At 41.1% G+C, this 27,894-nt stretch overlaps 1 protein-coding gene across 1 annotated transcript in view; it reads left to right on the top strand.

Annotated features, from left to right (window-relative positions):
* The window catches only part of LOC126401138 (potassium voltage-gated channel subfamily H member 5), a 157,933-nt gene that overhangs the window by 35,796 nt on the left and 94,243 nt on the right, over nucleotides 1–27,894 (top strand). The window contains exons 5-6 of the mRNA XM_050062240.1: nucleotides 9,379–9,494; nucleotides 19,820–20,212. Of these exons, the coding sequence (XP_049918197.1) occupies nucleotides 9,379–9,494; nucleotides 19,820–20,212 (509 nt within the window). The remainder of the gene's footprint in view (nucleotides 1–9,378; nucleotides 9,495–19,819; nucleotides 20,213–27,894) is intronic.

The raw sequence follows: 27,894 nt of genomic DNA, 5'->3' as shown, positions 1-27,894 counted from the left end.
AAAACATGATGAGGACTCAGAATAAAGTGCTCTGTTGAAATTCATCCAATCTGCCCAATAACCCAACATATATACTAATATGCTCACTACGTGTGTAATTGTAATTCCCAGAAATATTAGCTGGGATATGACCTCCATGTCTCCAGTGGTAGCTGTCAGAGATGCTGGCTTTAAACTAAAATATTGGCATTGGCTCAAAATGAACATTTCTGCTTCTGTTAAAGGCCTTTGGATGATGTAATAATTAGTTTAGTTAAAATAGGTAAAATTCACCTTGGTTGTGGCTAATGTCAGGATTATCTCAGGGAGAACATCATCCAAGTCGTTAAAGGAGGTTGAATTTTACGGTTCTGTTTGAAAATGTTTCATAAAACGAAATATTACAAATTTCAAATGTAACCTGAGTTGAAGTAGTTTTCTTATTTTGCCCACTGTATGTGCACATTTTGGAAAGCTTTTCACTGTAAAGCTCAGTTCAGACCAACGATTCGAGACGAGATGAAATTGTTTTAGAACATTGCAGAGAAAAGTTGCAGCGGTGTGAACTGGCCATCTGATGCTCGTTTTGTTTCTGTTTTTCACCGTTTATCACTACTACAAATGGAACCGTAGCCAGTGTCTCACTATCACTATCCTCATTCATATTTTAAGAAGCTACAAATTATATCCAGCCACAAAATAAACCTGAAAAGCTGCAAATCAGAACGAAGGTACAGAGAGTTGTTGCATAGAGATGATACACCATCTCATCTGGTTGCATTGGTGTGAACAGGCAGGTTTTTAGAACGTTGTAGAACAGAATTGCAAGAAGTTGCCTGTTTTAACCTCTCTCATATTTGGTTTGAACCGAGCTTTAGACTGCATCTACCAATGCCACTCTTATGGCAATAAGAGTAAGAGTCCGACACAGAAGAGACTGGATGTCAATAAGTTGGAATAAATATATCGGCATATATTGGCATAGACAGTCGGTCAAAAGGATATCGGCAGAAATCCCAAATCATGCATCCCTAGGAGTTACAGCCGTGGTCACACTGAAACAAAATTGATGGCGAAGAGTATTATCTCACATTGTAAGTATGAAACAAAACATTCTGTTCCACACATGTTAGGTGTGTGTGAACGCAGCTTTAAATCCTAAACATCAGTTTCATTTGAAAAGGACAACACTGTTATCTCTCAACAACACACTTGAAAATTAACATTTTGCATGCTGTGTTAATGTGTCTGGACCTCACAGGTGTTGCGGAGTTAATTCAACCGAACATCTGTGCCCGTGTGATAACCTCAGTGACATACTGAACTCTCCTGCTCCCCCCTTCCTTTAACATCCAAGCCCGATTCATCCACTTCCACTGTGAGCAGCAAAAAGAATACCCACACTACTAAATGTTAAAGACAGGTGCTAAATATGGACAGTTTTTGCAGCTCGTGTGCCGATCAGATGTCCTACATATGTCTGTCTGTCTGTTTGAGGACAAACCACTCTGTAAATGCAGTGCCAGCCGCCTCGGTGTGGAGCTGCTGATCAAAATCTCATTTCAGAATTCACTTTGGTGGTGCGTGCACCAGTTCTGCTCCCCTGTTATTTTTAGCCCAGGCCTTTACAACGTTTTTTTTTTAAATTTCCAATTCCATTGTGCTCCAGTCTGATAAATCAAGTGGTGTTGCACTCTTGAGGGGAACCATAGCAGCTACATTAATATTAACCATTGAAAGGACCTCGTATTTACTTGCCCTGCGGTTTCACCTCGTGCTCTATGTGAGGTCCTTTTGTCCTTGTGTGTCAGTATGTACAGCTTACAGGCTCCCTGGAAGCTGTCAGGATGTATTTACATGAGCGCCACCAAGACAAATTCCTCCATTTTTCTTCATGATGAAAGTGGTTCTGGCTCTGCTTTCCGAGCCAATGGCTCGCCATTATTTTCAAACACATCAGGGCATGGTACTCTATGATGCATGCACACAATTCAGTGAATTATGCAACCTCTGCTACTGTATGGGCATTATAGGAAAAGCACTTAAGACCTTTGCTTAAGTAAATGGAGCAATACAATAATGGAAAACTACGCCGCTACAGGCAAACTTCCGCTTCAGCAAAAAGTGAATGAGTTAGCCTGTGAGATTTAAAAATGAAGAAACAGCACTTCTTTATTATATTTAAATGAAAAGTTGAATTTATAAGCAAAACAACAGATGCAGGAGTTTTACAGACAGTTTTTCTTGGTCAGGTCCAACCAGTGGCTAATGTTGGATAACGTTAGTCGCTGCATCCGTGTTCGGACATGACAGACAGATTATTGGCTGCTCTCTTTGTTTTATAGTCAACCTGATCAATATTTTAATAGTTTTATAACAAGAATAAAACAAGGCGGGGCGTCGGTGGCTTAGTGGATAGAGCAGGCGCCCCATGTACAAGGCTGTTGCCGCAGCGGCCCGGGTTCGACTCCAGCCTGTGGCCCTTTGCTGCATGTCACTCCCTCTCTCTCTCCCCCTTTCACACTTGACTGTCCTATCAATTAAAGGCAAAAATGCCCTTAAAAAAATATCTTTAAAAAGAATAAAACAAGGCGAGCTATTAAGACACGCTTGTTTCCTGCAAATGAATAAATATTTTCATGCCTCTGCACCAGGTATTATGTTTTTGGGTTATTTATTCGTCTGTGCATTTGTTGCATTCGCAATGTCTGAAGAACGCCTTGAGGGTATTTCTTCAAACTTGGCACAAACGTTCACTCTGACTCAGTGATGAACTAATTAGAATTTGGTGGACTAAGGTCAAGGTCACTGACCTTGTCTGTCTCCTTCTTCTGAACGTGATATCACAAGAAGACCTTGAAGGAATTTCTTCAAATGTGACTCAAACATCCACTCGGACTCAACAATGAACTATTAGACTTTTGTGGTCCGAGGTCAAAGTCAGTGTAACTTTATGTCCATCAGATTATTGTGAATGCAGTCTCTCAATAAGGCCTTGAGGGAGTTTCCTCAAATTTGGCACAAACTTCTAACTGAACTCAAGAATGAACTAATTGCTTGATTGGAATAGTATGGAGCAAGGGAAATTCATACAGACTTACTAAACGAACAAATCACGAGGCTTTTAGATGTGTTGCTTTATTTACAATCTTGTTTTTGCACAGCCATGTTCAGGCATTGAAATGCACAGTTTTTAATAGTTTTATGGACTTAAAGGTGATCCCTGACCTGTGGAATTACAAAACACTGAGCAAATGTTGAATTGTTTGTAATTTTGTTTTTGCATAACAATGTTCAGGCATTGAAATATGCAGTTTTATACTTTATTACATTCTTATGACTATTAAAAAGAAACCCATTGCCCCTGCGTGAGGACATCTTTATATAATTATCAGGTCCTACTTATATAAAATACCTGGGAGAAATGCATACCAACCAAAAGCTCTGGTCTCAGGATTGTATCCGAACCCATTCTCATTCCCAAGTCGTCAAATATCGATGCTTTGTCATGCCCCGGCATCTAATAGCGATACATGGGGCACCCTTTAATGTCTCTATGTGATGCACGGCTACGTTACGTTTAGGCAACAAAACTACTTGGTTAGGATTAGAAAAAGATCATGTTTTTGGTTAAATAAGTATGTTTGTTACATAACAATAACGTCACATAAATATGTCACGTGAATGACGTCTGTGCGCGACAACCACACGAAAATAATGCAGTTTTATGTAAAAACAATATTGACTTTTGGTGTCATGAATTTCACGGGTTAAAGTCTTGTTTTGTTTGACCCATCACCCCCCCTTTGACTTTGTTGCTCTTTATTCTAAGTCACTTGCTTTCAGTGTGAAGTATTGCATTCACATTACATTGGAGTCTCATAAAGACGTCAAAGTGTGCCTTTGGCTACCGTATCACATGTTGAGGGGCTTGGCAAAGCATTGGTATTTGACCACGTAAGGATGAGAACGGTCTGTGTACACGTGTCACACACACGATATCAGATAGAGAATGAACAAATTAAGCATACAGTGCTCTCGTACATACATTCATCTGTTTTCAGGAGCTTAACTAAGATCGTGATTAAAAGAACAGTATAATATTAAATGCTTTTAATTCTCAACCTCATCCAAATCACACAGGTGAGACTTCCTGTTCTCCTCTGGGACAGAAGGCACGGTGCCAGATCTCAGATAAACCTCTGAGTTTGGTGATAGTGTTCTTGTTTTTTCCTTTTTTCATTTACTCTCCGTGAATTTTCATAATGAGGTCATTAAAGTGGCCAACTCAGGACAGTCTGGGGAGACTGTTACACAGGCTCAATTTAAAGTGAGCTCATGTAAATGTTTCTGAATACTGGCAATGACAGTTGTGTAATAATGGCAATTGCTAAAACACTTGTACAAGTGTTTTAACCCTCTAAACCATTAGAGGGGGTTTTTTGGGGAGTTTTTTCTTATCCGCTGTGAGGGTCCTAAGGACAGAGGGATGTTATATGCTGTAAAGCCCTGTGAGGCAAATTGTTATTTGTGATATTGGGCTTTATAAATAAAATTGATTGATTGATTGATTGACAAGTAGAGAGGACTCAGACTGACTCAGTATTGCGTATTATTCAGCAATAGATATCAAAGATTTGTTTTTATTAGCCACCTGAAGCGACTGGTGGACCAGGCTGCAGAAACCCCTCAGCTGAGTGTGTTGATGTGTGAGCAAGAATGTGTTTCACTGCTCATAATTAAAGGTTTCATTTGTAAGAGGAGACTGTGACCTTTGTTAGCAGTCTTACAAAGGTCACAGTCTCACTTAAAATGTCAAGAATAAAAACTTTTTTTTTTTTTTCTTCATAAGGATCCGCTTCTCAAAACATCCTTCAACTTCTGTCCTTTGCTAAACCTTTTTAAATAAATACATTGAGTCAATAAGAGCTGCCCCCGACTAAGAATTTTCCTACTCAAACAATAGTCGTCATTTAGGGCCGTTAGTCGACTAGTCTCCTGCATGTTTACGATATTAATGTAATGATTAAATGATATATTTTGGTGGTTTGAGTTGAAGGTGTGAGAAAGAATAGTATCAGTAACATTGTTAACACTGTGCTACATTACAGAAAAATACAAACCATACTAATGGACCTTCATTAATATAGGCCTATATTTTATCTACAAGTGCACGTCACACACTGAGCGAGCCGCCTGTTAATGACGCTGTGGGCTATTGGGCATGTAGCTACTTCCATGTTTCAGATGATACGTCATGTTTGTAGTCGACCAATGAAGATGAGTTTACATATCACGTTGGGTTCGTCCTTCACCTTCTCAAAATGATCCCACACTTTGGATTTCCTGCCCGACATGTTATTAACTAGCCTGTGGAATAACCGCAGGTACCAGCCCTGGAGATTAGTTTTGGAAATGCTGAAAAAGCCTCTTAAGATGTAAATAGTCATGTTAAGTTGAAGGGTTTCTATAGATAGTTACTAGATAGATAGATACTGCCTGTCACCATTAGCTTAGCTTAGGAGAAGCAAGTGACAGTTATCTTTGCAAAGAGCCCAGAGGCACTGAACCCAATGCTTTTTAACAGCTGACAATATACTGTGCAGTATATAGTGAGCGATAAAAGCACTACTGCAGCAGTTTTCCTCCTGCAAAGATGTTGGAAAAAGCTCCATTTTGGCTAAGAGCACCCAGGCCTATTATCTTTGGTGATCTAGAGCCAGTTTAGCATATAGAAAATCCCATAAGAGAAGCTCCTCTACAAATGAAGATGTATAGTAAGCTACACAAAAGCCAATGCAACAGTTTCCCTGGAGGGGAGTCGAGTGATTGGGACGCAAAGTAAAGTATTCTGTTGATATTCATCCTATATGGGTCTCAGCACAGTGCTGTGTTTGGCTTCACTCATACTGCTGCACAGAGAACTGAATGGTTGAAATGAAATGGGGGGGCTGTTCAGGCAGCTGGAGGCCTCGGGGTTAAAAGCTATTTCAAAGTCCACTTTTTACTGGTAATGGTCCCTTCAAAGGGTCCGGTCGATCACGATGTGTGACTACTGTATGTGGTGTGCCTCTGTTGTGCTACTCTCTGCCCTTTCAAACATTTGATTTTATTTATAGAGCAGTACAGTAGGAGCACCCGTCCTCCAAAACCGTGGCCAGAAAATGACCACTGCTCGACAGGCTTGTATCATTTAGACAGACAGAGAGTGAACACGGGCTTCTTGTTTGGCAGTAATGGTTCTAATATGATAATAAAAGCTGGAACTCAAATTTTGGACACAAACAGGAATGGATGAAACACAACTCTGGCTCCAAACAGTAATTTTTCACAATGCTTGCTGCACATTTTCACTGCATTTATAATAAGCTTTATATATATAGCACCTTTTAAAATCAGTATGATAAAATGCTTATCGGCCCCCAAAACGAGAGTGTATTCATCACTGGCTTTGAGGTGACAAATAAAAAGGTCACGTACAAGTTAAAGTTACAGAAAGGAATATAAAGTTGGGCAGAAAATGCAGGAATATTGATCAGGATGCACAATATTATACACAAGGTCTGGTCCAAAGCAGGGGTGGACTGGCCATCTGGCATAGCCAGCAGTTTCCTGGTGGATTGACGTGCATATTAGGCCGACACAACCGTCTTTTATTTTTTGGTCTCACCGGCCAGTAGTACAGGTAGTCCGGCTTATTGGTATATTTTCTGTATTAACACTGAGCTGGCCCAGTCACATTATCTTTTAGCCCCTCCCTCTTTGGGCTCATTGCCTTCATTACCTTCATTAAACTGCAACTGCAGTGAAAGTGTGCCAAAATGAATAATACAAAGTACAATGGAGGTGTGAAGAAATTGCAGGTGAAAAAAAAACTTTCAACCCAATCTTTTCACACCCTCTTAGCAACTTGCTGGCTGCTCAACGTAACTCAGTCTCGTCTCTCCCTATCCTGTCTCGCCACGGGCAGGCAGGCAGGAGAGAGTTACTATGGTTTACATGGTTCATGAATCAGCATTGCCAAGTCATATATCCTCCTGAGACAGTTCAGCACATAATAACAAAGTGTAAGATGCCGGCAGCAAGAGCGAACATGGGACGCCATAACGTCCATAAGTGGTTGGCATAGTTTTCAGGAACGGGCTGGAGGTCCCAAGGTCAGAATGGAAGACACCTCCGAAGGTGGTTGAGAACGACCTAGCTAGGATCATGTGGGACTTCCAGATCCAAACACAAACTGGTGATGGCCAACCAACCAGACATCGTGTAGATGGACAAACAATAGAAGAAGGCAGTGGTGATAGATGTAGCAATCCTTACCGACAGCCACATCAGAAAGAACGAACACTAGAAGCTGGAAAAATACGGGGAACTGCCCATTGGTCCGACATCCCATTGTTCCGACCATATTAAACCCATTGTTCCGAAGTCCCGCTGTTCCGAAATCATCATGATGCCCTGTGGTTAAGGTCTGGTTAGGTTTAGGCACAAAAACCACTTGGTTAGGGTTAGGAAAAGATCATGGTGTGGGTTAAAATGAAAAAGAAAGTGACAGACACATAAGCTGTGAGCCTACTTCGCCTCAAGCCTTTCCCAGCTGACCCAGAGCCGGTCGCAGCGCACCATCAAGTCAGAAATACGCCCGCCGGGAGCCGTTCAGCACCGCGGACCGTCGGATTAATGGGATGTCGGACCAATGACATGGACCCAAAATACCGGGGGCTGCAAAGATGTTTGGAGTAACATTAGTAGTATGATACATTAGTGTCCGATGTTTCATCTGTCCGTCCTGCAGAAAGGGGAGAAGTTATATAGTTTGATGGCCACTGGTAAAAAAAGACCCATCCACCCCTAACTTCCTATCTGTATGTCCCTCCTGTGTATTTGTTGTTGCAAATCAATAAAATAATAATCAAATAAAAAGTAACTGTAAAGTGTTCACTAATGTAGCTGCTGACCTATCATCACCTATATCTAAATCTGGGCTTATTTGTTCGGTTTATTAGATACAGATGAGATTTGCGGTTGTTTGGAGTTCTAAGTAAACTACTGAAAATACTGGTCAGTGGTACAGTTAAGCCATCAAGTCCTCCAACCCATATGACCACATGGGTTGTTTGTTCCTACCCTCAGGGGCGTTCCTAAATTATAGCCCCTACCGCTGGCAGAGATCGACACAAAAACAACATATATGTCCATGAACGGTTGTAGTAAACGTTGTGAAAAAGATCATGGTTTGGGATAAATTAAGTAGATTTGTAACGTAACTTCAGTTACCTGATGTAAGATAAATTCTTTTCGTGGTAACTCAACACAAACTTTTGGTTCCACACAGGACACAAACAGCTGTCTCATGGGTCAAAGTCCTGTGTTTGTTTGTTTGACTCATCCATCCACCCCACCTACTCCCCACTCGCACTTTGTCGCTCTTTATACTGCGTTGCCTCAGCCACTAGAGGTTGCTGCCCAACGATAACCGTACATATGGGTTGTAATTGCTGCTTGTACAAATGATTTATACGGTCATATTTTGGGGGAGGGCAGTCAGTTAAGCCATCGTGAATCTTTATTTCTTGAATGTAATTCGTAACAATATTAGTTGTATTTATGAAATGTTTAATATAAATTCAGTTGTATCATTTAAATACTATTTTGCAGCACTCACTGGGTGTACATGTGCACAGTTTCCATAGTATTGCAAATCATCTGCTTTGCGTGGAGCTGTGATCCCATAGGAAATAACTAATGGGCCCAGTTGACCATCTTCCACACAATCTTGGTTGTAAGCACTGACTACAGAAAGAGTATACAAGTGGTTAAAGCACTAACTACACTAAGACAAGGCTGGAATACATTTTCAATGATTTGAAGTTCAATACGTACCCACAGACGGTTGCTTTCCCCCCTTACCCTTCATATTCACAAGACAAACATGCTAAATGTATAACTCTCATGGTATTGATCCCCTGAAGGAGAAATTCTCCTTCATCTCCTGCTTCAACACGAAGGTCAGAGCACATCGGACACCCTGCAGAAACCCTGCAGCTGCTGGAGATTCAGTTGTGTTCAAGGACACTCTCTGCAGGGCGGATTTTTGCCATAAAACCCAGGGGTTATGCTGCGTTTACATCACGTCAGGTTTATTGTAAATATGAGTTACCCACTGGGAGAAACACAGATCCTTCCAGCCCTGTAGTGGCAGGTACAAGTGGGGGCTGTGGGAATATTTTGTATCTCCAGTACGTCCCCACTGGAGTCAGGAACAGGGGAACTGTATCAACAATAGTGTCTGAGATCTGACTGTGTTTGTGTTGTGTGTTTGCAGCTGAGAAGCATTCTCAAAGTTGTTGGGTTGTCATGACTGTGATCTAAGCTGTGTTTAATGTCTCATTTCTGCAGGATGGACCAAGTTTGCGCGGCTGACACGAGCGCTCACCAACAACCGCAACACGCTGCCGAAGCTGGCGCCCATCGACAAACATGAAGTCAGCCATAAACAGTCCAGACTGGCAGAGGTGAGCACCTGCAGACTCACACATACAGAACATATGTACACATCAAACTGTACACATTATATTAAGGTCATGCTGCTTATAACTGTTGCTCCAAAGCAGTTTGCGAGATATATTTAACAGCAGGTAACCATAGAAACCAAGTCCCCAGTGTTCTCTCACTGGTGAAACTCGTGGTCCACTTGCTAGCTTTCCCCAGAGCTTCCAGCCACGTCTCTTGGTTCTCATCATTGTGTCATCATGTGGCCAAAGGTCCATACTTAGCTCAGGTGTTGCACAGTGTTACACTGTGTGGGATCATGTCATTCTTGGCTCACTAAAACTCAGTTCAGACCAAAGATTCGCAACAAAATGAAACTATATTAGAACGTTTCAGAGAGAAGTTGAGAGGTGTGAACTGGCTGATCTGAGCATGACTCAAGCTTAGGGTTGGGTCGGTATGAGAAAAGAAAAAAAAAAACAGTCCGGTTTTTGTGAAAAACTGCATCAAGGCGTTAATACCGGATTTTCGCCACTTGGGGGCGCAATTGACTCATTTAAAATAAAAAACGACCATAGGACAACAAAGTGACAGTAACACGTTGTTTCTTTTATTCCTTACAAATAAACTTTGCAGCTTACTCAATCAGTGCAAACAAGGGTTGCCTCCTTCGTCTGACTCAAAGCCGAAGTGTTGCCATAGTGGCGCATTCTTTGATTTCTTCGAGACTAAATTGTCCGCCATTACCGACTCCCCGTCACTGTTAAACAAACTCCAGGCTACAGTAGAGGCCTCGGCGCATGCGCACTCGCACCTAGCTCAGTCCCCCCTCTCTCTCCTGCTCGCTGTGCGCTTGGCGAAGAGGCAGACACGTAGGTGCTCACAGACTCAGGCGTACTATAAGTGGAGTGGACTCCGCGAGGAATGTCCACAGTCATTCGGACTTCCAGTTGAGCGCACTTCCACGTTGTAGTTTCCTGTAAAAATGTCCATGAAAAATCCCCGCGATGTGAAAAATACATGCCGAGCAGTCTTTTGTGTGACACTGGTGTGTGGAGCGGAGTCCGCGTGGTCGTAAAGTCTGAGCTTTGCGCGTACAGGGCTTGCGGACGTCCGCTTTTAGTCCGGACAGTCCTCCGTGGAGTCCGCTCCGCGTACGTTCCGCCAGAGTATGTTTGGGCCTGACGTATGCGGTCCGGTCGGTCTCCAAAAAAAAAAACCCGGTCCAAGACGGAGTACCGAACCAAATTGGTATTACCGAGAACCGACCCAACCCTACTCAAACTGGCTGATGGTGTCACCTGACACTCAGCTGGTCACTACTACAAATGCAGCTGTAGCCAGTATCTCACTATCACTATCCTCGTTCATATTCTAAGAAGCTACAAATTATATTCAGCCACAAAATAAACCTGAAAAGCTGCAAATCAGAACAGAAGTACAGAGAGTTGTTGCATTGAGATGATACACCGTCTCATCTGGTTGCATTCGTGTGACTGGCAGGTTTTTAAAGCATTGCAGAGGGGTGCATTGTGAGTAGTTGCGTGTTTCAACTTGTCTTGTCATGAATCTTTGGTCTGAACTGGGCTTTATGGCTTGTGGAAAACTGTAGATCTTTATTGCAAAATGGTCTTATTTTTGTTTCTTTGGCAAGTGACCATGGTATAAGCCACATAATGCTGTGTTAGAAGGTTCTGTCCTCCCCGTTTTCCATGAGCTCCTGATAATGGACACCTCCGAGGGCATTATCCCTTTCTTCTTGAAAGCCGATGTCTTAAAATTACGTTGTAGCTAACCACTGTTCGATTAGCTCCTTAAATGGAATCTCTCAGTGAGCATGGGTTTCATTTGTCTGTCTGAAAAGATGAAGTGCTCTTTCTAAACATGGTACCAAAGAGTGTCAATTTGCTAAAAAAAACAAAAAAAAACATTGATCTGAAGGATCAGCCTCTTCAATGCTTTGGAAAGCTCCAACATAGTCAAATCCTAAACTTACAAGATTGAACTGAAACGTGACTTTAGTGTTCATTCAATGAACAACAAACCAGCAGTGCCACAACAGGTAACCTGGCACCTGGAAGTTAGCACTGCTGCAGGCCACCTCAGGACACTCCTCTGCACACGCACACAGGCTGTACAAATATGCCACCATGGCAACTCTCTGCTCTTATTATTATTTCTGCACAAATAAATCTTTACATAAAACATTAAGTGCACATTCAAGCTGTTGTACTAACGCTGAGTTAACGCAGCCACACACTGATGCATGCATTAATAAACTGACACAGCAACACATGCATACTTTACTTAATCGCACACAGCCACTCCCTCAACACATCCATCCTACCCCACTCTCCCTCAACTTACACGCACATGCCAACTTCCCTGGAACTGCAGTTGTTTGACACAGCGAGCGGTGCTTTCTCTTCCTGGGAGCGCTGTGCTCCTGTGGACTGCGGGTGTCATTAATATTTCATGTTGGGTGGGGAGACAGAAGCAGGGTGCTGTGGGCACTCTGAATGATTGTGACTGCTGCTGGAAATTTAGAAAATGGATTTCGGGGTGAGATGATGGCTTATGTTTTCTTTTCTTTTTTTGCCGGAGCGCACCCACCTGTTTTATTCATGAGGGTTTGAGTGAGGTGTATCGCCTTTAATCAGAATCTGTTTGAGTTTCATCCCTGCTTAGCACATGAGGCGAGAAGCAGGGTGGGTTTTTAGCAAAAGTGTTACTTCCAGGGCTGTTTAAGAGGGATGAGGGCAGAAGGAGGGATGAGAGGATGGAATGGAGGAGGAAAGAAGCAGTGAAATGAGAGAGCTGGGGAAAAATCAAAGGGCAAAGAGATGTATTTCAATAAGTGAGGAAAAAAGAAGTAATAACTTAAGCAAGGAAGAAAAGAGGAATTATGTTAGGAAGGAAGGAAGCAAATAAGGGCAGGAGGGAGGCAAGCAAGTGAAAGGAAGGAAAGATGGAAATGGTAAACCCCTGAAACTTAAGACTTCAAACCTTTAAAAGAAAACTGAAGGAGTGTGGTTTGGGAGAAGTGGGCTTGAGTTTGGGGGGTTGTATGATGAAAAATGTCCAAAACTAGAGACTAAAAATCAAGATATCGCTGCTTCAGTTTTGACCATTCATTTCTTAAATCTGTCTCTTTTGAGTCCACCAACTTTGTGGACATTCTGCATCACTGGGGTTCTTATTTTTATACAAAAATAAAAGGAGTAAAAGCATGCAAAAAGCTACAGCTCATTAAAACCCAGAGGCATGGAATCATACATCTATAATACAGTTTCTTCTACTTTCTAGCTGAAATCTTTGCTGACTAAAAAAATTGACATTCAGTCCTTTCTGGCTTTCAGAAATGTCTGGGTAAAAGGCCGTCCACACCAAGAACCATGAGTACAATACTAACTATAAATACAACACTGTGAGCATCTACACAAACTTGTGAACATATGTTGTGTAAACTGTGGTGCCAAGCACGTGCTAAACGTTCCAGCTGTGTCATCTTTGCAGTGTCATCTGCCATGAACGTGAACGGCTGTAGTGTTTCTATTGTTCATCAAACCGACTCCATCCACTAGAGTTGGGACAATTTTTAATTCAATTTTATTTATAAAGTCCAATATCACAAATAACAATTTGCCTCAGAGGCTTTACAGCATACGACATCCCTCTGTCTTTTGGACCCTCACAGCTGATCAGGAAAAACTCACCCCCATAAGAAGTTTAAATGGTAGAAACCTCAGGAAGTGTCTACAGCCCACACTAATGCAACACAACAACACTATCAGCTATGCCAGAGTATAATAAAAAATAATCCCCTATGGCAGGCTGATATATTGTTACTCACCACTAGACGTTTTTACAGAAGAACGATGCGTCTCTTACTGTGATTGCTGGCAAAGGCATCAATGATTTTATCTGCGTCCAGATCTTTGGTCCTCCTGGTGTTTATGGTCAAGAATGCCAGTTTACTGTTGCGCATATCGCCACTGCTGTTCCTCAGGTATGTCTTCAAACGCCGGAGGCAAGAGGTGCTGCACTCGGGCAGGACGTACTGTAAATAATGTATTATTGGACACCCGATAATACATTATTTATCGTACGTTTGCAAATTGATGTATTAGCCTATTCATAGATAGCCTATTAATAATATGACCACCAGATCATGTCACACAATTGAACAAAAACAATTTTATTCAGTGACAGTGGAAAAATGAAATTTTGTTTGGGCATTTTTTGGGGGTGCTCCAAGCACTCAGACAAATCTGTGTTTGTCAGACATAAATATGACTTGGATATTGATGTTAGACATATTTACAAAACAGAACTCCATGTTCTGACGACTCAAGTATCATCTAAACACAGCTTAAAGTGGGATGTTCTGGGGCTTATGGGAAATATGGAGTGAACCACGCAGCATTCTGTTGGGTAAGCTGCTCCAAAGTTTGATTTCTGGTCATTTGCATTATTACAAAAGTTAAGGTGATTGTGAATATAAGGTTTTCTTATGTCTAGAACAGAACATGACGTTTCAGATTCACTTTGGCTTTTTAAAAGGAATTCAAGTTGTGTAGGAAGGAAGGAACAAAGATCATGTAGTGAAGGAGAAGGAAAAGAGAAAGAAGTTATGCAAGTAAAGAAGGACAGAAGGATGTGAGAGTAAGAGATGTGACAGGAAGGAAGAGGAGAATGTAAAGGCAAGAAAGCGCTAGTGTTGGCAGGGAGGAGAAAAAGGCAAAATAAGTTCCAAGCTACTCCACCCTCCCTCCTCCCCATCTCCCAGCCTGGTGCAGGATGGGAGATGGTTGCATAACGTCCTGAGCACGCTCAATAGATATCGCAGGTGATCCATCTGCTCCGCAGCCTGAAAGGCACAGCTGGCGTCTTCTGTCGAGGACGCTGTCGAGTGTCACATAAGCAGAGTTTTCTTTCCTCCCCACAACGCTGCTGGGCTCCTAATTGGCAGTCTAATTTTTGAGCGGCGGTGCTGCTCTTGACCGCGGGCTGTTTAATTGGCAGCTCTGGTGATGAGGATGAGATGAGATGCGGCTCCTCCGTTATGAAGCCGGCTGTTGATCCTCAGCTCTGCCGGCCCGCCCTGTTACTTCACACCCCACTGAGTCCTACTGTGTGGATAAATGAGGCTAACAGAGGCTAACTAAAGCTAACCAAGGCTAACTGAGACTAGCTCCTATGAATGTGTTGTCATTATTTGTAGCTGTAAGGTTGCCGTCTTGATAACATAACCACTATAAACACTAAGTCTGAAGGGTCGTGTCTGATGGTGTGGACACTTGTGACTTGCAGATACGTCAAGCATAATAGTAGTAGTAGTGATAGACACTGTTGCAATGGCAGTAGAAGAAGCAGTATTACAAGTGTAGAAGTGAGTAGTAACAGTACATGTAGCTATAGATGCTGTAGTAGTAGTAGTGGTAGCATTAACAGTGGTACAACTAGTAGAGGCAGCAGTAGCATTAGAAGTGTTTGTAACAGTAGTAGCAATGATAGTGTTATTAATTATAGTACTAGCAGAAGTAGTAGCAGGAGAAGTAGGCTACAAATATAGAGGTGGCAGTAGTTATGGATGGTGAGAAGCAGCAGCAGTAGTAGTTGTAGTTGAGGTAGTAGAAGTAGTAGCAGCAGTAGTAGTAATAGCACTTGAAGAAACAGCACCAGTAGTGGTAGCAGCTGCTGCTGCATTAGTATCAGCTGAAGGGATGCACCGATACAGATTTGTTCAGTTGATACCATAACCGATATTTACCTGCTTCTCATGGCTGATAGCTGATACAATCAAAAAAGAACTGTATAACCTGTAGTTTATGGTAGGCTAGGGTGACCATATTTTGATTTCCAAAAAAGAGGACACTCGGCCTGGCCAGGAGATAGCCTACTTAAATGATAAATTCAGTTATAAATTCAGTTGTATTATAAAATAATATCTCTCAAAGACAAAAATTCAGATAGGCCCCTATAGATAGGGGACACATACACACACTAGAGTGTGGCTACCCGATCTGAGCCTGACGGGTCCTGACGGTAGGCCTACCCGACGGGTCGGGTCGGATTCGGTCAGCTTTCAGTGAAAATGTAGTGTAAAAATAAATAAAATCCTATTGTCTGTCCTGTTTATTGCTTGGGGACTGTTATTTACGTGACAACACCTGAACATAACACACACACACACACACTGGCTGTTTGTTTCTACCTCTCCCCTCGCAGGAAGTCTCGGACCTCCAGCCGCCCGCCTCCGCCTTGATTAAATGCTGAAAATAAAATGAAAGAGAGAAACAAGTTTTCCTATTTTATCTTATTTTGTTATATTTCTCCCTCTCCTCTCGCTGGAAGCGTCGGACCTCCTGCCACCCGCTCCCGCCGCCCGCTCCCGTCTCAAACACGGAGGTCTCACTCTCCGCGGAGCACCCACGGCCTGTTAAATAGCCTGTAACCATAACAACTGTGTGACACAAACTCAGTGCTTTAGTAATTAAATAATGTCGGGCTCGGTTCGGTTTCGGACAGAAATATGTGGCCCGTGCCGCACTCTAACACACACACACACACACACACACACACACACACACAAGGAAAACCAGACATTATCATCAATTTATAAACACCCCCCCGACAGGATGTGAAAAGTGGACATGTCCAGGCAAAAGAGGACGTTTGGTCAGCCTATGGTACGCCCACGATATATCTGGTATATGAAATGTTTATATCGTCATGCTGCATTTTTATAAACACACCCAGGCGCCGTCTCACCTTCCCATGATAGACTAGCCTACAGCTACTAAGTAGAGTAGCGATGCGCTATTGAATCGCCTCACACATGAACACTCAACTCACACACACACACACAGACAGAGAGAGACGTGCTCCAGACTGGGTCGGCAGGTAACGATACAAATAATCGCTAACTGTAGCATCACACGGCTAGCTGTTATTAATGAGTGTAACAACAGAGTCGAGTATTTTAAAAGCTCTGTGTTGGAAGTGAGCCGCTGCTGCTAATTAGCTCGTGCTAACACTCTGGAGACAGTCCTTCAGCGCTGTGTCGTACCTTTGCTGGGCGGTCGGAGATCAGACACTTTGCGCAATCCTGTTGTCTTCTTCTGGAACTGTCAAAGACGTCCACACCGCAACTTGTTTTGCTCTCTAGGAAAGATGCTGCAGTTGTTGTTCTCCCTCTCTGTGTTTATTGGCAGCTTGCAAACCAAGTTTAAAGGTACATTTGCCGCCACTCACTTTGTCGGGTGTGTAGTTGCTGCCCTTGTTAAGTCAATGAAAGCAGTCTGGCTTCATATTATTGCTGCTATATATCTGCTATAATCTTAAGTATCGTAATAATGCATATAAATAAAAATGTCCCATTGTTGGCTGATAATTTATTTGCCTGATAGATATATCCTGCATCCCTAATTAGCAGTAGAAGTACTAGTGGGTAGCAATATTGATACCATTATGGTGGCAACGGTGCTACTAGAAGTAGTCTCACCAATGTAATATGACAAGAAATAGAAATAATGGTAGTTAGTCTTATTAGCAGTATTACTAACAATATTTAAATATTATCTTCAGTATTATTTGTGGAAGCAGTATTTGTCAAACAGCAATATTACCACTAGAACTTGTCATTAAAGTTGCATAAGTATCTCCGTCAGTGTACTGGAGCTGATATTTAAGTGTATCTTGGTGGTGTTTTTCTTTTAAACAGCAGAACGTGTTTAAATGAGTCTGATTTATAATCATGTATAATATATTTGGAGCTGCAGACGATATTACAGTTCATCTCTGTAGCAGCTGGATGAAAACAGAATAATATGCAGTTGAGTGTAAAATGAGTGGAGCGGTTGATGTGTGATCTCTCTGTGGCCTGCAGAGGAAATCAAACTGCTGTGTGTATGATTTAATGCCGTCTCTGTTATGCAGAGGAGGCTGAGCTCAGCAGGAGTTATCATCACCGCACTGCAAAATATAATGACTGGTTGTTTTTTTTATCTGTCTGGTCAACACTTGTGTTCCTCTCATCTGATTTTCTCTTTCTCATTTCTGTCTCATTTCAAGCCAGATTTATTCATTATGCAGTTTTGTCACAGGGAGCTGTGCGCAGCAACAAGAGAGATGAATGCAGATGGAAACAGGGGAGGAAAACATCACAAATTTTAATATACTTTTCTGGCTCTATTCTCCCCCTCTCTGTAGCCGCAGTAGGTAATAATGACTAGACTAAAAAGCAAAGTCGTTTTTGTGCTTACTTTTTCCTTAATCGCTTTCATCTGTTTCACAAGATTAATTTCACCTCTCCCTTCTTTTGCTTTTTCTTTCTAGTATCCTACCTTTTATAAAACACCTGGAGTGCATTTACATGGCCAAGCTCTATTTCTCAGGTTTCTCTTACAAATATAACCGAAAATTAGAAATATAATTTACAGAAAATAAACCAAACTTTTCACCGTGTTGAACTGCAGACTACATGTGAACAAATCAATAAAACAGGTTAGTTGTCTTTGTGCTCAGTTTAAAGTATAAAGTCAAGACTGGGCCAGAAGCAAAATAGATGAAGTTTTAATTTGTTGAGTGTAAAAGACAGGTGAACTTGTTAGAGATAAAGTTTGTTTACAAATGCATAAGTTTAATCCTTTTGAATATCTTTGAATGTATGACATGTAAAACAAAGTTTAAAAAAGGAAGATCAAGTAATTTGTTTTGTACATATGTTTTATAACATTAGTGATCTATACTGTTTTGTTTTATTTTGCTCTGTTAATGATGAGATAAAAATTTGCCCTAAGGAAGCCCTAAGAGGCAAGCAAGACTTTTCTTTTTGTGGAGGTGTTTTTATGTTAAAATTTTCTCCCCATTCTGTGAAAACAGGTGTTTTTTAAGGATATATATATATTTTTTTAATTATTATTCATGAGAAAAGGTGAATTTGTTTTAGAATTTTCTTTTTTTCATCTATGAAAGCCAATTCTTTTTTCAGGATAACTTTTCAATTTTTTTTTTGTCATCTGTAAAAACAGGTGAATTTTTTTCAGGATAGTTTTTCAGTTTTTATGTCTTCTGTGAAAACAGGTGATTTTTTTTTCATTTTTCTACCTTTTTTTTCATCTGAAACACGGAAAACAATTAGGATAATTTTGATATTTGTTTTCATTTGTGAAAACAGGTGATTTTTTTTCAGGATAATTTTTGTACTTTTTCTTTTATCTATTACAAAAGGTGATTTTTTTTAAGGGTCATTTTCGTATTTTTTTTCACGTGAAAACAGGAATAAAAATTAGGATAATTCTGATTTTTTTTTTTTCATTTGTGAAAACAGGTTAATTTTCTCAGGTTAATTTTTCAAATCTTTTTATTTCATCTGTAAAAAAAAAAAAAAAAAAGGTGACAAGTATATATTTTTATATTTTGTGAGAAAAAAACACTAATTTTCACAGATGAGGAAAAAGAACTTTCTTTATAAAATTCACCTGTTTTCTTAGATTATACCAGAAGGGCTCAGGGCTGGTTATATTTTATAATTTTGAATTTTTTTTATTCATAACTTCACTTGTTCTATGGTTTGTACTCTTTCATGCTGTGTTCCCTTTGAGGAAGATGTTTGTGCTTAAGATGCTTGGTATGCATAATGTATTAAAAATAAATATTTAAATACTATAAATTTACTTTGTATTCATACATTGTAGAGTTAAACATAAATACACAAAGAAAAGTAATATATACAGTAAACTACATAAAAGTGCTCCATGTTACAATATTACCATATTGGAGTGTAAGAATAATTGTATAGAAAGGTGGAAATCGTGTGTTACAAATGTTACTGAATCTAAATTAAAAAGTAGAAAAATAAGGTATGAATGGAAAAAATGAATACATATTCGGTTGTTACCTTGTTAACATTTTCTTCAAAAGGAAAAATTAAGTATTATTTATGTATAAGGGAACAAAATGATTTACAGAAAGTAATTTAGAAAACAAAAATTGTAAAATGCATACAGTAATAGATGAAGTAAGCACAGGCAAGGGACAACACATTAAAGAAGATTAATGATACATACAATACATAAATACACATATAAATGAAGTAAACATAAGAAAGCAAATGAGATTCAGAAGTTGGCTGGATCAAACAGTTACATAGAGACAAGTCCATGAAGTTTTTAAATGATGGTACTGACTTATCAGTTGAATTCAGTCCGATTCTTGATTTTCAGTGTGTTTAGTATGTATCAATGAAAGGGTATTTTAATTCACTCTTGGAAGAAAAGTGTACCTGATTAACAGAAACCCAATAAAGCTTTTTTTCGAGTAAACGTTTCTTCTCTGTCTCCAGGTTCTGCAGCTGAACTCCGACATCCTCCCTCAGTACAAGCAGGAGGCCCCCAAGACCCCTCCCCACATCATCCTCCACTACTGCACCTTCAAGACCACCTGGGACTGGGTCATCCTCATCCTCACCTTCTACACGGCCATCATGGTGCCCTACAACGTCTCCTTCAAGACCAAGCAGAACAACATCGTGTGGCTGGTGCTGGACAGCGTGGTGGACGTCATCTTCCTGGTGGACATCGTCCTCAACTTCCACACCACTTTCGTGGGGCCCGGCGGAGAGGTCATCTCTGACCCTAAGCTCATCCGTATGAACTACTTGAAGACCTGGTTTGTCATTGACCTGCTGTCCTGCCTGCCCTATGACATCATCAACGCCTTTGAGAACGTGGACGAGGTACGGCTTGGCTTTTTTGGATGGTTTTCTCAGCTGTGAGTGGAACAAAGGTGTGCATAGAGGTAAAAATGTTCAAGGGACGATAGCAAATTTTACTGCTGCGAACTTTCTGAGGGTAGATGCTTTGACTTGTCAGAGTTGTAACAACCAGGATTACAGGACGTCACGTTTAGCCTCACTATATATGCGTTTTTTGGCGCTATGTCTCTTGGATGCCTGCTGATTGGAAATTAACTTGGGTTAGGGATGGTGTCCATGTGTATTGATCAAAATATGATTGAGCCAGTTATTTATTTTGACCAACAGATGATTTGACCGTCGCTAAGGCATCACAGGACCCCTTCCTACACCTGACTGGACAAACACATGACTTGGGCTGTAGACTAACACTGTAGAAGACACAACAAAACAGTTCTGGAAGTTATTTAAATCAAAGTCAGAGTGACGAGAGGAAGGTCATGATACTGCAGAATTGAGCATGTTATATCCAGAGCGCTGGATTACTGTACTTAAGGGATGATGAATCATCATGTCATTATGTTAACTGTTTCCTGCAGTTTGCTGATTGGTCCAGCACCCAGCTGCGAGGCTCCTTGTACACTTGGTGTTAACATGTGATTTGTATCAGGGAAACTCATTTACTGCAGGTGTAGATGCATACAGAATGCCATCAGACTGGCCAGACCTCATCTGGAGGTGGTCTGGATCACACTGTTATCAGATCTCACACAGGTATGAATAACATCTGTGTGGTGTGGCCACATTTTTAGGAAAAAAAAAAACATTCAACCAAAACAGTCTCCAGAACTGAGAGGACAAGAATGCTTATGAATAAAGGCTCGTGATCAGATGTTAATACCAAGCATAAAAACGGACCACAGTGACGCTTGCTTCTGTGATGCAGGTTTGAGATTTAGTTTTTGAAGCTGCAAGGACAGACAGACAGACGAGGAAAGGCTTTGGATATGATTTGTCAAACTGTTCCCCTCCTCAGAAACAAGAATGTTTCTGGAGCAGTGACTTTTGAATTAGAGATGTTGAACAGTGAGAGACAACAAGGATGCCATGGATGTGACCAACACAGACTCTGGAGCAGCGAACCACTATTTGCCTTGTGAAGATACAGTGGAGTAATGACATCCTGAGCAGAGAATGAAGTCACGCTCCCTCTGTTTGTTGTTGTGGTAGATGGTCTGGACATGGTTGCATGTTAGTGCTTCACTCATTTAGGGGTTACCGCTGATATCGGGATGCCATTGTTGCATAAATGCAGCGCCCACCCTCTGGTTTCTAGGGCTGTACCCAAATATTCGGATATTCGAATATTCGTTTCTATGGGTAGGTATCCGTTATGAAAATTTGGTATTCGATATTCNAGATTATAATAATAATGTCAAAATATAATTTACAGACCGATTTAACAGACGATCACTGCTGCCCGACCCGCAGGTCCATTTGCGGGTCCCGCGGGTCGCCAGAAACTGACACTAGACATCTTAATCATCCTAACAGCAGCACGAGACATGAGAGTAGCCTAAAGGCCAAAACACACCAGCGGCGTCATATGACGGCGGCGTCATTGACGCGAGTCAACTGCCGCCCCAACACACACAAAAAGCGTTGCGCTACGGGGCGTCAACCAGATTTTTATTGCACTATTCCACTAGGTGGCGGTACTGGTTGCCAACCGCTTTTTCAAGGGCGGCGACGCTGGAAAAATAGGACAATAGCGTAAAGTGCCACGGTGCGGCACGTCAACGCGTGTCGAGCTGCCGCCGGTGTGGGTTTGTAAATATAAAATAATGGGGGCGGCTGTTTTGACGCACGTCGTACGGCGCCGGTGTGTTTTGGCCTTAACTGCGACATCAGGTCAGGGGCTTTCAAAATAAAATAATCTCTGCGTGTAACAGCTTGTTTCCACTTATGTATGTGTACGGAGATGAGTCAACCGAAAGTCCATTCATTCCGACGGGAATCTCCGTGATAGCCGATGTGCCTGCGAAACTCCTTCCCTTCCCTTCGTAATATTTCGGTACGTAATTTGCCTCAAGAACAGGTAGTTTCTATCAGGTTTCTATCCATCTGTAAAGAAATGCACTTCCCTGCGTTGGACACTAGAGGCAACATCCGTATTTTTTGCGAATCTATGGACACCAGTCGCATATGTAAGTGGAAACGAGACGTAAAGCTCTCACAGTACAGTGGGTAATACAGAAGCCTACTAACACAGTAATGTGAAATGACTGGACAGCCTACCTAAGACAGTGACAGCACGTGCAGCAGTTGCTAGGTGAAAAGGTAAACTTTTACATTTCTGCTACCTATTAAAAACAAGTTTCGGCACATGGCCAGTCGTTGCTGTGTTCGACTCATTTTTACCTCTTTACAGACACGGTTTTGGATGTCTAAATGTAAAAAGGAAAAAACAGAGAAGAATCTGGTTTTATTTGAAACTCTGACATTATAAATTATAAGAACATTTTCACCAAAAAAAGTGACAATTTGTGGCCTGGGAAAGAGTCCTCATTTTCAGGGGCAGTCGCTGAAAAGAGAGAACAATCTCGGAACAACCACATCGTGTGACGACCTTACATTTAGCTCAAAGCTCTAATGTGTCATCCTCACAAAGCTACTTGTGTGGCTGTTTTTCTTGTGTAAGACACAACAGCAGGTGCTGTTTTTAGTTAATAAGCTCATTAAGTTTACTGATTAATAATTGATGGTGCTCTGTTTTTATTCAGGCTGAGATAATGAATGGCAGTTTGCTCGTGAAAGTGGAGAGTAATTGGAATTTCTAAACTTTCGAGTGGTCCTTCAGCAGGCCATGTAATAGCTTGAAATTAATTATTGAAATGCTTTAAAAGTCGATACCCTCATTGTAGAGTCACGTGGATGTATTTGAATCTGCCAGCATGTAGAATTGAATTAGAACCAAGTGTAATGAGGATGGGTTGTGGTTATGATGTGAGTTTATCAGGCGTTAAAGATGGTTTCCTGCTCTGTTCATCAGCTGTTTAGCTTCCTTCACCAGAATTAAATCTAATGTCACTGCGTCTCTTCACAAGCTTTCACAGAGCATGTTGATTTGATGTCTTATTATTTTGCAACTGTTACTGAATGTATGTTCCTCTGGGTATGAGAGTTTTTAGATCCTGAACCTGTTGTTTGATTCCTGCGTGAGGTTGTGTGAGGATTCAGACCTGCTTTGCGTGTTTTTCACAGCTATTTGCACCCGTCAGATATCGAGGAGCTATATCAATATGGCCACAAGTCCATTAGAGGTGATTTTCTACTTGATTTCCCGCTGAATTAATTAGACCTCAGCCTGAGTGGAAGGACCAATCTACTGACTGTGAAATGAAAAAGAACAAATGTTGTACTCCTGCATTTCTCTGATTTTATGGTGGAACATTTAATCTGTTCATGAGTGGGTGTGTATTTGTTGTATAAAAAAAACAACAACATTTTTTGAACACATGCTGTGGGTGTGTGTATGTGCACAGACGTTCAGCACTGTGTTGTGTGTGCGTGTGTGTCTGCCAACTGGGGGCTTAATCACATGAGTTTTTGAATGCCAGTAATAATAATAATAATACCAGTTATTTAAGGTGCCAGCAGCTGAATTTTCAACATGTATTATTTTTTTTATGCCAAAAAATTGCTCCACACCTCCTTCAGCATTTTATTCTCGTCTTTAACAACATTTAGACCGACATAACACAGGAAAACTTTTTAAAATAGTTATTAGCAGTTCTTTAAGTTGCAACAAAAAATATTTTTTGGACGGTTTCTGGCTTTGATAAGTTTAATTTGTTTGTTTTGGAAGTTGAAGTAGGTTTTAATTTAGGGATCATTTACCATGGCCAATTAAATATCAGTTGTATGGGTTAGCTTAGGTACACCTAATGACAGGCCACTGAGTAACCCCTAAAAACTTGACACAAGGAAAAAATATATTGTTGGGTTTTACAGAAATCGATGCACCAAGCAGACAGAAAATTGGTCAGCAATTCTGATTATTGATTAATAATTTAGGTCATTTAACAAAGAGAGTATTAAACATTTGCTGATTTCAACCATTTTATATAGGGATGCACCGATATGGATTATTTCAACCAATACCGATTACCTGCATCTCATGGCCGATAACTGATACGGTTACCAATTTCGTACCAATTTCACATTTTTCTGTCTTAAAAATAAGTGTATAACCTGTTGTTTATGTACACCTGAAGGTAAGAAAGGCTGAGATGTAGTGAGAAATTGGCTGATTTAATATTCCATAGCTCTGACCTAATCAAATCAAACTCACATCACTATTGCTGACACAACAAAAACAAAGAACAGTTCTGACTCTTCCATACCTGCCAAAATTAGGCTGTGAAAGAGAGGGAGATTTTCTGGGGTATGTTCAAATGGTCTACCTTCAACGCCCCTGCTCCCATATAACACACACACACAGCCAGAGAGAGAGCGAGAGACTGGGTTGTCAGGTAACGATACAAACAATCGCTAACTGTAGCATCACATGGCTACCCATTATTAATAAGTTTAACAACAGAGTCGAGCCTTTTAAAAGCTTGGTGTTGGATGTGAGCTGCTGCTGCTAATTAGCTTGTGCTAACACTCTGGAGATGGTCCTTCAGTGCAGCGTCTAACCTGTTTAATAGCTGCAGGAAGTCTGTTGATCTGGTGGGGTGTCGGGCAGTTGGAGATCAGACCCTCCGTGCAATCCTGTTGTCTTCCTCTGGAACTGTGAAAGGCGTCCACACAGCGACATGTTTTGCCCTGTAGACAGGATTGCTGCTATGGTTATTGTCAGTTTAATATACCGTGAGTAAGAGTGAAGAAAAGTAGTTAAAGGGATAGTTCAGATTTTAAGAGGTGGGGTTGTATTAAGTACTTAACCATAGTCCATGTATCCATCGGAGAAGCAGGCAGGAGTGCTAATCCATCTACTGCTATGGACAAGGACGGCAGCAAAACATATTTTAGCCACCTAAAAAAATCAATATTAAGTGTAAGCTATATTAGGAATATTCTCTCTGCTTTACCTTGCTGTCAGACAGCTCTTTCTGACAGAGAGCTGGAGCTATTAGTTCGCTCTGCTCAAAGCCACCAGACTCCATTGAGAAAAACAGTAATTTTACCTTGCAGAACACAGGAACTGCTGGTCTAACACTGCCTCGATCAGTAAGTTAGTTTGTGTTATTGTGTGACTTTCATGAATCTGAACTAACCTTCTTAAAACACCAAAATCACACAATACACAAAGAAACTAACTGATCGAGGCAGCGGTAGACCAACAGGTTTTGTGTTCAGTGAGGTAAAACTACTGTTTAGACAATGGAGTCTGGCTTTCAAGAAAACATAGATAAGCTTCACTTTCAGTTCAGTGGTGAAAATATTCTGATATTTTCAGAATATTTTCACCACTGAACTGAAAGTGAAACTTATCTAGTGTACATTTAAACTGATACTGATTTTGTCAGGTGGCTAAAATACGTTTTGCTGCTGTAGCACATTTCTTCGCTTCTGTGGTGGCACTCCTGTCTTCTTCTCCAAACTAGGGGGCCAGCCGACTGCCATCCACTGTAGGTAATTCATTACCTCTGCCAAGGAGGTTATGTTTTCGCCAGCGTTTGTCTGTTTTTCTGCAAAATAACTCAAAAAGTTCTGAAGGAACAGATGATAAAATTTTGGTGGTGATCGGTTGAAGCAAAGTGGATAAAATAATAAAATGGTGGGAAATCTGAGCTGCTTGGTCGAGGTCTGTGCTCTCTGAGTGCTCTAGTTGAATATGGATACATACCTCATATAACCCCACTTAAAAAAAGATCAAATCTATCCCTTTAAATTGCTGCCCAAAACTGTGTTTTTACGTGTCCTGATGTACCTTTTTTAACAACTTTAAGCCAGTCAGACACCAGTGTTTCCCACGGCTCTGGTATAATGTTAAGTAGTTAAATTACAACCTGGAACATTATCCAACAGGCCGTGAAGGACTTTAAGGCATAATTGCCCACCTGGGATATTCTTTTAAGTTACAGAAAACATTACCAAGTGCATAAACAAAGTGTGCCAAGAAAATATTTTTTTATGAAACGGAAATGTGACATCTGTGGCTTAAATATTTATATTTGAGGTCAATATTGAGCCCATATGTCTCAGTTTAACAGTCTCTGTTAAATAACTTCCCCATGGGTTCATGTGTGTTTGTGTGTGTTCTCCTGCTGCTGGCCGACTGTGTCCTCCACCAGACTAAACAGTGTATTGAATTGTGTGATGCTCCAGTAGGTGTCTGGAGTGGCACTGTGTCTTCGTTCAGGTGTCTCTCGTCCTCTGGCTTCTCGCTGCCGGTTGTTCATGGATTCGATGAGACCCCACTGGGTAAAGTTTTCTGCTGCTGTCCTTTAAACAGCAGACAGCAGCGAGTCGGGCAGACAAGCTGAGAGGAAATCAATGGCACGTAAATTTCCAGCCACAAAAGAGGACACAGTCAGAGTCTCTCTTCCCCTCTTTGCTAAATTGACGTTTTTTTTTTTGCTGCTTTCCCGTATTAGCACGCTGGAAGAATAGATGGATGCTGACTGAGGGCAGTGTGTGGGCGGCTTAAGGTGCAGTGTGAAAGAAAATGGCAGAGATTATTATAGACTCATTGCAGTTCCCCTGTTGCCGTCTCTGATGGCTGAAGCCAGCAGAAAGTATTTTTAGTTGTATTTTAATGCAGGTTTCAAGATGCTGCCAAGCTTGTGACATGCAGGCACTGCCAACTCACACACATACACACACATCCACATCCACACAAACACATACATATACATGACTTTACCAAGCCCAAACTATAACCTCTCTCCACTAGAAAAGTTTTCCTCATCTTACTTATAATGTATATCTTAACCTCAGTTCGATTTAAGCAGACCTCTGTACAATCTATGTCTTATTTTGTTGTTTTTGTAACCCGGTCGCCAGAAATATGTTTACATTGTGTGTTACTGCAAACCATAAATGTGCTACTTTTGCACTTTATTATATAGCAGATACATTCAGACATTATTATATACACGAGGTTAGGTTTTGGCACATAAATCCCTTGGTTATGGTTGGGAAAAGATCATGTTTTGGCTTAAAATACCCAGTTGTAGGGGCAAAATCCTGGCAAGCAAAGCTGCAGTCACTTGGTATAAAACACTGGCTTTTCATGGCATCATCCATGCAGACTGGTTGCTACAAAACACCCATTTTGGGCCTAAAGAGCTGATCAACATACAGACAGGTTGCTACAAAACACCTATAATTGGAGCCAAAAAAGCTCATGGAAACACACCGACAGGAGGCTACAAAATACCCATGATTGGAACCTAAAATCCAATGGAAAAACACTGATGGGTTGCTAAAAACACCCATGATGAGAGGCGAAAACCCCAATGAAAACACACTGACGGGTAGCTACAAAACATCTATGATTGGAGCCAAAAAAAACTCATGGAAACACACCGACAGGAGGCTACAAAACACCCATGATTGGAGCCTAAGAGCCAATAGAAACACTCTGACAAGTGGCTACAAAACACCCATGATTGGAACTCAAAAAGCTCATGTAAACACACAGATGGGTTGCTAAAAACACCCATGATTAGAGCCTTAAAAGCCAATGGCAACACACTGACAGGTGGTTACAA

The sequence above is a fragment of the Epinephelus moara genome, chromosome 14 (genome assembly GCF_006386435.1).
Source record: "Epinephelus moara isolate mb chromosome 14, YSFRI_EMoa_1.0, whole genome shotgun sequence".
NCBI classification, from domain to species: Eukaryota; Metazoa; Chordata; class Actinopteri; order Perciformes; family Serranidae; genus Epinephelus; species Epinephelus moara.
Note: the sequence above shows the minus strand (reverse complement) of the source record. Positions and strands in the feature narration are given on the sequence as shown.